Source organism: Myotis davidii, unplaced genomic scaffold, assembly GCF_000327345.1.
Source record: "Myotis davidii unplaced genomic scaffold, ASM32734v1 scaffold113, whole genome shotgun sequence".
NCBI classification, from domain to species: domain Eukaryota; kingdom Metazoa; phylum Chordata; class Mammalia; order Chiroptera; family Vespertilionidae; genus Myotis; species Myotis davidii.
The window spans coordinates 417921-429267 of record NW_006284356.1 but is presented as its reverse complement, the minus strand read 5'-3'; the positions used below and the strand labels follow the sequence as shown (position 1 = coordinate 429267).

Here is an 11347-nt window from a genome sequence, read left to right as displayed (position 1 = left end):
TTCCTAAGACATGCTCCGCTGAATCACACGGTGATACAAAAGTGGAAAAATCACTGTCTTAACCATATTAAGTATAACTCAACTTTTTGGGGCATTTAAGTGCTGATATTACATGCATAGAATCCCATATAAGCAGCTGTGGTAAATCTTTGTTTGATGCCAACAAAAGAGCTGGCAGAAATAACTTACCTCTCATAAAAAAAATGTAACAAAATACCTGGCCAGGTGTCCCTGGGCCTGATAAAACACCTACCGCAATCGCAGGACTCCTGATGTCCACGGCATAGTCAGCCTCGGAGGGCTGGGTGTTCAGTTTTAAAACATTGTGCAGAGAAAGACCTTCGATTCCCAGTCTATGGAGACCCTCCATGACCCGAGCTTCATTCCTCAATACATCAAACAAACTGAAAAAAATAGGTATTTAGAAGAAAAAGCTTTTAAAAATACCCTTGCCATAAAAAAATGTATCAGTTCAAACTCAATTCCCTATCGAATTAGATGAGAAATCAAAAAAGGGTGATCTTCCCTTTGTTTCCTCTGGTCAAGTATGTAGAAAAAAGCAAGTAGGACTTACTTCTTGGTTCATGCTTACTTATACTTATCAACATATACATTGCATATAGGAATGATCTAATATAAACATACAATTTCAGAGCAAAATAATCCTAAATCTGGAATTTACATTGCACACCTTAAAAAATGCTACAGTAATCTGTGTTATTTCTTATAACTGCACATGAATCTATTATCTCAAAACAAAGAGTTAATTAAAAAAATACCAAAAAAAGAAATACTAGATTACATATGTTTAACATGTTTTAATATCAGTAGCAATTTACACAGGCACACAACATATGACCACAGCTGGAGAGGTTTGCTAGGGGAGAGGAAATAAGAGGACAGGATAAAGACTTTACTCTTTAGTTCTCTGATACAGATGAATTACTTAAAATTTACTATGAGCAAGTACCCAGTCTGTAATACTATGAAAATTAAAGACATATATTTTTAATTAAGAAGACAAATATGGGCAATCTTGTAGTGCCTTATTAACTTTCACTAGCTCTGTAGAGTAGCGTGTGAACGTACAGCTCAGTCAGTGTGGAAACACCACACTGGGGAAAGTGCTTCTTCTGAAGCATTAGCAACAGCTTTTGTTTCTGCTGCTATGAAGCCATGGTGTCGCCTGTCAATTTTAATTCAAAGGATAAAATGGGAAGTCCACCTGACTGTCCACCAACCTGCTCTAAAAATTCATGAGGGCAATTTAGAACAATTTAGTCCTAAATCACATTTTTCAGAACAGAAAGGGAGGTGTTCTGGACACCAGAAGCAAGCACATTGAATAACCTCCTTCACTCTATTCCCAGAGCAAAAGCCGCTCTTTTCTGCTTTCCGAGTTAACAGGAACACTTAGCTTCTAAAAGGGCATTCTCAAAAGACACTTGGGCCTTACGTGTCCACGGCCTTAAATGGACATTATGATTAAGGAAAAAAGGCAAAGTGTCATCCTACCCTCCCAGTCAGAACATAGACCCTCCTGAGAGCTCTTCCTGGGCCTGGTGAGCCATCAGGCTTGCTAACATGCCACCACCATGGAGAACAATGTGAATGCACAGCAAGGAACTGCACGTGATCAAGACTTTCAGAGCATGGGAAATATTATCCATACCTGAATATATCCTGCGTATCTAAATCTATATGAAGTCCATTGATGAACAGTGCTGAGTCTCCGGGCTGTAACCCTAAAGTTCCTTTGAAATACTGAAATATTTAAAAAAAATTATTGAGCAAGAAGAGAATGTTCAACAGAAACGTCCACATTTCTAGCTTTATTATGTGTACTACTGCTGCCATCCTCTAAAGTCCCAAAGGAAACCCCAAGGCTGGGGGAAGATTTCCTTTTGCTGACGTCCATTTGGGGTTTACTACCCTATCTGGTCAAACTGCTGGCTTATGAGGCCTACTCCTCTCCTCCCACCCCCTCCCCCGCTCCTTCCCACTATTGCCTATAATGGAGGGGGGGGGGGGTCAAATTAGCCAAGTGCTGAGGGTCACTTTTCATAAAAGAGGACTTCTGTTACTTTTCCCTGTTGGGGATGCCAACCACGATGGTGACAGCAGTCAGTAACAGCTGGGCCTTCTTGATAAAGTCCAGGGAATTAATCTAGAAGAGTTTCAAAACCTCATACCTCCCTTCAACTTCCAAACTAAGGCACACAAAGAAACTCTGAATTTCTGTGCTAAGGACTGTACCTACATGCAACCTAGCTCTCTGGCGTCCCTGGGGAAAGGGGTGCCTTCAACTGCTGCTCCCTGAGACTGTGGCCACCCAGAGTCTCCCGCTGCTGGGGAAGGAAGGACAGGGACTGGGAGCTCCTTCCTTCTCCCGTAGTCAGCTGACTAAGAGAAATAATCTTTAAGATCTAGTGCTGCATGGGAAAACACAAAACAAAACAACGAGGAAGCCAAGGCTTTGCTTCTATACTCTTCCAGGATTAAATGGCAAGTATTAAGGGTTGTATCAGTGAAAGATGTTGTATCAATGAAAACTAAATTTTCTTATGCAGGAGAGAAAAACGCATGTCCACTCCCTCCCAAGCAGTAAGCACAGCACCCTTTGACTATAAGAAAGACACAGCTCACATCTATTTGTAGATCTGGATGCTGATAACATAGTTGGCTTCGCTTACTGAAAATCCATCACATTAAAATTCCATGTTTTTGTATGTGTTTTATATTTTTGTTTTTTATACTTTAATAAAATATTTTACTCAAAAAAATGAAAAATTCAGCATGTATAACCTTTATTTTCCTGGGGGAGACCTAAAATTAAGGTAATATTTGATGCCGTTATCCTGGAAATTAAAAATTAAGTAAATAAAAACTGTCAAGTTTCTTCAAATTAGCAAATATTTGATATATTTGGTTTACTTATTCCTCAGGTCTATTTAAGTAACTGATCTACATAAAGATTTAGAAAAATCTGGTGTATAGGTAGTAGATTGAACACAAGCATTTTTCTCCTCTTTTGAAACATTCTGGAAATGTCAGTTTTTAAAAAAGGGACTCTCTTAAAGTTATAAATCTACAACAAAAAAGAGAACAGAAAAGAAACTAATTTGGGAAGCTAGAGAGAGGTGTGAACAGTAGTGTCTAGTCATCCTGAGAAAGCTGAACGCTAGGCTAACAGTGGAAGAGGCAACAGTTACACCAGGAAGTGAGAGCACAAAGAATACATGTGTGAGGGGCAATCATTAGGCTAAAAATGAGTTCTGACTGAAAGCCTTTTGAAGACAGCCCCAGGCTCCCCTAATTTAACATAGCAGGTGAGTGTTTTCATTATTCACTCCAAAAAACTGGAGGCTCGTCCTTGGAAAGAGTAAGACAGAGAATCTGGAACTATGGGAAATGAAGCACAATTGAGGGTGGAGAGCCCTCACTGAAAACAGGGTACTGAGTGGAAGTTCCTGACTGTTCTTCTCTACTGGGCCTCTTCCACGTGGGCAGCCATCTTCACCCTCCAGGCAGAAGACTATAGAAGATCCTTTTCTTGAGACTCAACAGCTCAAGGGGAAAGGTTGAAAGACACTGTCACTGGGGTTCCCTAGACAGTCAAAAAGCCTCACCCTTAGGGCTTCCCATCAGCTTCTGACTGCCTCATTCTTCCTTATCACAGACACCAGCCATCCTGGAAAGCCTCTAACATTAAAGACAAGAGACCACGACAAACAAACCTTAACCAAGGGGTGGAAAATCCTTCCCAGAAAGTTTAATAGTAAAAGACAAAATAATTGAAAAATAGAAAAGGTGGTAGTTGTTTTAAATTAGGCCCAAGGACGTGCAAAATCTTAAAATACGTAGTTCTAGGAAAACAGAAAATCAAGCCAATGGAAGAAATGCAAATAAATAATTCAAAAACTTTCCCCAAACTAGAGAAAATAATTTTCAGAATAAAAAGGCCTATCAATCACCCAACAGTACAGATTTTTCTAAATGACATGTCATTGTGAAATTTCAGATTTTTAGGGTAAAAGAGAAGATCCTAGATGATTCTAGAAAGAAAAGCCAGATCTCAAAGACTTCAGACTTTTCAATAGCCACAATGGAAATCAAAATTAAAAGCAGTAATGCCTTCAAACTTCTAAATGATTTCCAATCTAAAATTCTATACCCAGCCAAACTATCAATAAAAACAAAAATAGAAAATTGATTTCTCAGAGTCTGAAATTTACCTTGCATGCAACTTTTCTCATGAAGAATGATTTGCCGCACTAAAATAAGGGAATAACCAAAAACAAAGACCTGGAATTCAAGGAACAGCACATCCAACCAAAGAAGTTAAAGGAAGGTGCCCAGGACAAGTCTACGCACTAGACATGAAAACCAACCTGTCCATAGTGGAGATCAAAAATGGATAAAATCATGACAGAAAAACACAGGGAAAGCGAAGAGATGGGGAAAGTGCCAATATGGAGTCATGGCAGACATGGGTGGGAGGGGAGAGTGAAAGGAAGTTACACCTCATCCTTGTAATAAGAGGTCAATAAATAAGGTCTGAAACTCAAAAATAAAGTACCAATTTAAGCTTGTTACAAGTCTGGAAACAGATACCAAAATAATCAGCTAAGAATTGGAAGCAGATGTTTCTGGGAAAAGGGACCCTCAGGGAGTGAGACATGTTGAGGGGGTGCTATTTTCGTTAATAAACAGGTGGCATCATTTGGTGCTTTAAATTATACTCAACTTTGATTAAAAACTAAAAATATAAAAGATTACAGAAATGAATTAAAATACCACTATCTTTGATCAACAAGATTAAAACTATTAATGTCACGGATTTAACTCAGATTTCCTCAACTTTATAACTATAATAAAAAAACAGAAAGGCCACTATTTTCCATTGGTTATTACCTTCTGATTCTCTTCCACTTCAGTTCTAAGTTCTGAACTCACAGCAGTTTTTGTTATTGCTCTAAGGAAATAAAACATTAACAGTACTTGGTTTAATATTTATATAGATGCCTTCAACTTCCCTATATTTACATATGAAACAACAAATTGCTTGATAAAATACAAAAACCTAATGGAAAAAATCTTAAACCTTTACAATTGATAAACATATTTCTCCTCTCAGATGTGTACATATTTTTTCATTATTAAAAGATACAGTATCATGGAAAAGTAGTAGTAATGGCAGCATTTTAATGCAAGTACAATTATTTCCAAGATCTTAGTTAACTATATGTAACTCTATTCCTGTATATGATCTCTATGGTTAACAGGCTAAAGGATAATGTTAAATAAATTAAGGCGACAGACTGTTCATCCTATTTAAGCACTTGTGGGTGAAGATGGAATCCTACATGTACATCTTCAATAGTATGCTTGACTAAAGGAGAACATACTATATGATTTATAAGTCCTAAGAAATATTTTCAAGACTAATAAAACATCTCATATCAGAATTCAAAATACCTCATTCAGTGACTTAAGAAAAACTGACACTTAAGTCATTAGTTTATAACAATTTGGCTTTTAAAACAATTTTGCCATGCATTTATGAGCTGTGGAGGGCTACTATTCAATTGAAAGCAATACCGGATGTGGGAACCATGCCACAGTATGCCAGATGCCCAAGGCCACTCTGAGTGTGGGAATCTTAAAAAGAATGTTTAAGGCTAAGATGCTATACCCAGGTGCAAGGACACAACAATCTAGACTGCATAAGCATGACCTTCTATAACCCAAATGACAGATGTCACTATTTGGCAGAAAGCCTCTTTTGTCTAAGTAGTATTAAAGTATGTTACTGAAGCTACTGAGGCTGTGAGTTCAGATGTGGCTACTATGTGAGGCTGCTGCTGCTATGTGGAAAGATGTATTGTTATCTAGCTGGTGTGTGGCTATCTGCTATGCGGATCGTTGCTTAAAGAACTGTTTTATCTAGTGGCTCATAGCCACTGTCTCCTACAATGAAGACTCCCTTATCTACCCAGGACTTCTCATGGCTTCTTCATCAAATACCCAGGGTCCGAGGAGGTCCAGCCCCTGGCAGAGGGGCTTGGACCCGACACTGGAAAAGCTGCATTCAGAACCTTACTCTGTCACTAGGAACCGTCAGCCTCTATAACTCATTTTCTTCATCAAGATTAAATAAGATGATATATATGAAACTCTTCAGAAAGAAAAATACTATCATCCATGTGAGACCCTCGATTGGTTATGTTTGCTTAGGTTAGATAGTTAATTCATCCAATCCTGAAAGACAGCTATTTCACTGCTGAAGAAAGTTTATTTACAAAGTTCATACAGCCAAGAAGTGCAGTGCCAGGAATACAACCAATATGGGTCTCTTCAACCAAACAATGCAGTCTTGCCTCTGCTCAGAAAGAGAGCACCATTAGCAGAATGGTGATGCTAGCAAGAGAACTTTCATTTTCTAAGCATTTACATATTTTAATTGCTTCAAATTACATATCAATGTGAAGATAATTAGGTATATGTTCAGGAGATGAATGCCTCAAAGCCTTAATCCCTATATTACCTGGCTTTCGTAGGAAAATTTTGACTAAGATCCTTCATAACAACCAAAGCTAATTCAACAGGAGCAGCCAAGATTCGGGCAGCAGTCTGGAAACTTAGATCTGCAACAATGTAAAATATAACATAAAGGGTATTAATCTAATGCAATGAAAAATAGGAAAGAAAACACATTTATTTCCCACTATTTTCTTGGTAATTAAGAATGCCTTAGAATACAACCATCCATGAGAGTGCCTACCATTTAACTTCAGATTTTATTGACTTCCTAGGTCCCTACAGTATCTATTATAAATGTTGCTTCATCTATCTGCATGAAACAATAGGGCATATACTAATTCACTAAGCAGAAGATAAATCCATCCCAAATACATTTCCTTCTTCTGAATTTACAACAAATCTCAAATTATAACATAAGACTTTAGTGAATTATGTTGGAGAAAAAATTAATGAATAGTTTTTTGGACCAGAAAAGTATACATACTCTCTCCCATACTGACATACCTCTGACATTTGGTAGATATACTATTTAATAAATGTATACACAGAGACACACAGAGACCAAGGCAGATATGTTTCTACTAGAGGCCTGATGCACGAAATTCATGCAAGAGTAGAACTTCCTTCCCCCGGCTGCCAGCAACAGCTTCCCTCTGGCACCCAGAACCCAGGTTTCCCTCTGGCCACCAGCAGGCACCCGGGACCTGGGCTTCCCTCACAACCCCAGCTTTGTCCTGAATAATTAGCATGTTATACGTTTATTATTATAGACTACAGGCCTGGTGCACGAAATTCATGCACGGTGTGTGTGGGGGGGTCCCCCTCAACCCGGCCTGCACCCTCTCCAATCCGAAACCCCTTAGGGGATGTCTGACTGCCAGTTTAGGCCTGATCTCTGTGGGCCTAAACTGGCAGTCAGACATCCCTCTCGCAATCCAGGACAGCTGGCTCCTAACCATTCACCTGCCTCCCTGCCTGATCGCCCCAACCCCCTCTGCTTGCCAGCCTGATAGCCCCCTAACCACTCCCCTGCCGGTCTGATCGCCCCCAACTACCCTCCCCTGACGGCATGATCGCCCGCAACTGCCATCCCCTGCCAGCCTGATCTCCCTCTAACGATTTGCTTCCCTGTGCCGGCCTGATCGGGCCCCTAATTGCTTGCTCCCCTACCAGCCTGATCGCCCCTAACCGGCTCTGCCTCAGGCCTTGGCACCGTGGCTTTGTTCGGAAGGAAGTTGGACGTCTGGGACATGTCTGGTTGATATGGTCTAATTAGCATATTACTCTTTTATTAGTATATTCTAGTGGCCCGATTCACGAAATTTGTGGACATTAAAAGGTAATTAATTAGAGGAAATATTTTAATGTTGCTATTTGCCTTTCTCTATAATAGAAGTGTCAGAGATGAAAGAAAATTAGTAAAATGTATATGAAAATCTTCCTCCTGTCGGAGTCTGGGGCACGCCGCAGGACCCAGAGTCAAGTCCCTGCCTACCTGCGTGCACCTAAAAATCACGCGAGACTCAGACCCAGCTGGCCCCAACCCCATTGGGCGAGATCCAGACCTGGCCAGACCCACCTCCGTCAAGCCCGACCAGGCAGGGGGCACAGCCTCAGGTCCTTCATCAAATCCTGCAGAGCACAGGGGTGCGGCCTGAGGTACCCTGTCTATACCTGCCAGGTGGGGGGCGTGGCCTTAAGTCCCCTGTCAAGCCCCACCAGGTGGGGGGTGCAGCTTCAGGTCCCCCACCCTGGCCCAGCACTAGGCAGCGTCAGGTTCCTGCCTCCACTGTGGGCGCAGCCATCTTGTGTTACAGGAACCCTGACTCTGCTATGGGTGCAGCCATCTTATAATGGCATGATGGAGTGAGGGTCAATTTGCATATTAATTCTTTATTATATAGGATACTACAAACTTATGCATCTGGTCACACAATGAAAGATCTGGCACTCATTTACATATATTACTTCTGAATAGTGTTATCTGTCTACAAAAGGACTGTCTTGTCTGATTAATCATAATTAATGACTCTTTAAAATAAGTGGTAACTTTACAATCATATGAATCAATACAATTGCATTCAAATTCTACCTTTTGGTAGTATCACAAAATAGAGTCAAAAAGTAGGCCAGCCGAAACCGGTTTGGCTCAGTGGATAGAGCGTTGGCCTGCGGACTGAAAGGTCCCAGGTTTGATTCTGGTCAAGGGCATGTACCTGGGCTGCGGGCACATCCCCAGTAGGAGATGTGCAGGAGGCGGCTGATCGATGTTTCTCTCCCATCAATGTTTCTAACTCTCTATCTCAATCCCTTCCTTACTGTAAAAAATTAATAAAATATATTAAAAAAAAAAAGTAGGCAAGTGACTGTGTATGTTTTTATTACCTTGCAACTGCCAAACTTTTAAAGGTGCCATTTCATTGGTGCTCTCCACAAGATGCTTTCTAAGTTCTTTCAACTGTCCTTTCAGGTCAGGGTGCAGGTCTCTGAAAGAAACATAAAATCAGTCCTTGTCACGTGTCTTCTCTTTCTCAAAGCACACTCAAAGGTTGGCTCCACTTTTATTTCATGATTTTCACCTTGTTTCTCTTTGCTTAAGTAAGTAAGTAAAAGCACATGTATGTTGGGGGTGGGAGACTTAATAAATAATTCTTTGGTACAGAAAAGCAAGTATGATAGCAACAATCAATTTTCGGCAGTGTGTACAATACATGGGTATGTGATACTATTTCCCATACTTTTGTGAGTCTACAATTTCTCAAAATAAAACTGAATCTATATTGCTACTAATCTCCAAATGAGTTTCCACAAATGCTCATAAATCCTTTGGTCACATGAATACAATGCAAGCTAACAAATACTATTGGGTTCTGTTTAGTTTTCTCTTGAAATATAGTACATTCTTTTAAAGCTAGTACAACAAAAGATAGAAGCAGAGATATATCATTTAGACAGGCAGACAAATGGCTGATAGAGTCCTTCTGCTCTTTTAAATGCTAGAAACTCAAAATTTCTTGTTTGTAATTTTTAACTTTTTTCAACCGGTTTACATTCAATATTATTCTACACCAGTTTGAGATGTAAAGCATAAACATTTTTTAAATACAACATGCATAAAGTTAAATATTTACTCACACCTTTTACCTTCCAAAGAATCCACTTCTAATCAGTCATTATAAACTTTTTCATGATAAAAATATCAAAAAAATGGTCTAATTATTGTAGATAGCTAAATTACTATTCTGAATGTCCAAAAAGAAAAAATGTATTCAATACTCAAAAAAATACATTTTGCTGTAAATACATGAAATCATAATGCTATTCAAAAACAAACATAGTGTGCCTGGTATGGCTCAGTTCATTAAGTGCCATGTCAGTCACGGGTGACTGACACTATACTTTCCATCTGGACTGGTGAGTCACTGGTGCTGCCAGCATATCAGTGAAATCGGATAGCGGGCTAAGCGGAAAGGAAGACAAAACAGGATTGGTGCTTAACGTGTTAAAGCAGAAACAAATGACACAGAGACTAAAAAGACAACACAAAAAATCAATGAAACCAAGAGCTGGTTCTTTGAAAGGATAAACAAGATTGATGAACTGTTAGCAAGACTCATCAAGAAAAAAGAGAGAGGAATCAAATAAAATCAGAAACGAAAATTGAGAAGTAACCATTGACACCACAGAAAATACTATGAACAACTGTATGCCACCAAGATGAACAATGTGTATGAAATGGGCAAATTCCTAGAAAAATACAACCTCCCAAAACTGAATCAAAAAGAATCAGAAAACCTGAATACGCCAGTAACAACAGATGAAATAGAAGCAGTAATAACAAAATAAAAAAAACTGCCAGAAAACAAAAGCCTGGGTCCAGACGGCTTCACAGGGGAGTTTTACCAAACATAAAAAGAACTAACACCTATACTCCTCAAACTATTTCAGAAAATTGAAGAGGAAGGGCACTTCCAAACTCTTTTTATGAGGCCAGTATTAACCTAATTCCAAAATCAGATAAAGACACTATAAAGAAAGAGATTTGAAAAAGACAAAACGGACATCATCCAGAACCACAGGAAGGCTGGCTGAGTGGAAATTCTACAACTAGAAGGAAAGAGAAAAGCACACTGAGACTCAGAGGAGGTGCGGAAGTAAAGTAAAGAGGTACGGAGGCGCATGTGGAAAGGGCTGGCAACTGAGGACGGGATTGTCTTTTTCAATCGGAAGGGAGTCTCAAGCTCCCGACTGCTCTGAACTCCAGTTCCGGGAGAGGCTCTGGAGACCCAGACTCATACAGGGAGAAACTGGACTGTCTGGCATCAGTCAGAACTCGAGGGCGGCATTCTCTAAAAGGTGCTTGCAGGGATTACTGGACGCTGAGAAGCGGGGCCTCTTAGGGCAGGACTAAGGAGCAGGCATAGCTGTTTGCTCCGCCCTGTTGATCCCCTGAGTCCCTGTCCCACCCAAGCTGTGCCCAGAGGCTTTTGCATATGAAAGGCCTGGCCCTTTGCAACCTGAAAATTACCTGACAAACTGCAGATGGATCATAGAGACACAGAAGAGCCAAAAGAAGGCCCAAGGCCCCACAGCAGCTTGCATTGCTTCACAGCTGGGCCTCATCTGGGCACCTCCAAATCCCATGCAAAGAAGAGGAATCTGCAGATCTCTCCATAGCTCCTGCTGGGTAGCCACAGGCAGAGTCTAAATTAGCACCTCCTTAGAGATCCAAATGTTAACATTTTGATTTCCTTAAAATTCCCGTCACTTGGAATGACTCCTAATATGGAAAATATGTTTAATT

General features: G+C 40.1%; 1 protein-coding gene across 4 annotated transcripts in view; it reads right to left on the bottom strand.

The window, feature by feature from the left end:
- UGGT1 (UDP-glucose glycoprotein glucosyltransferase 1) overlaps window positions 1–11347 on the bottom strand; it is a 160754-nt gene that overhangs the window by 107157 nt on the left and 42250 nt on the right. For all 4 annotated transcript variants that reach the window (XM_006754769.2, XM_015571681.1, XM_006754768.2 and 1 more), the window contains exons 9-13: window positions 8929–9029; window positions 6548–6647; window positions 4915–4975; window positions 1673–1764; window positions 254–404 (exon numbers count right to left, since the gene is read on the bottom strand). In XM_006754769.2, the coding sequence (XP_006754832.1) occupies window positions 254–404; window positions 1673–1764; window positions 4915–4975; window positions 6548–6647; window positions 8929–9029 (505 nt within the window). The remainder of the gene's footprint in view (window positions 1–253; window positions 405–1672; window positions 1765–4914; window positions 4976–6547; window positions 6648–8928; window positions 9030–11347) is intronic.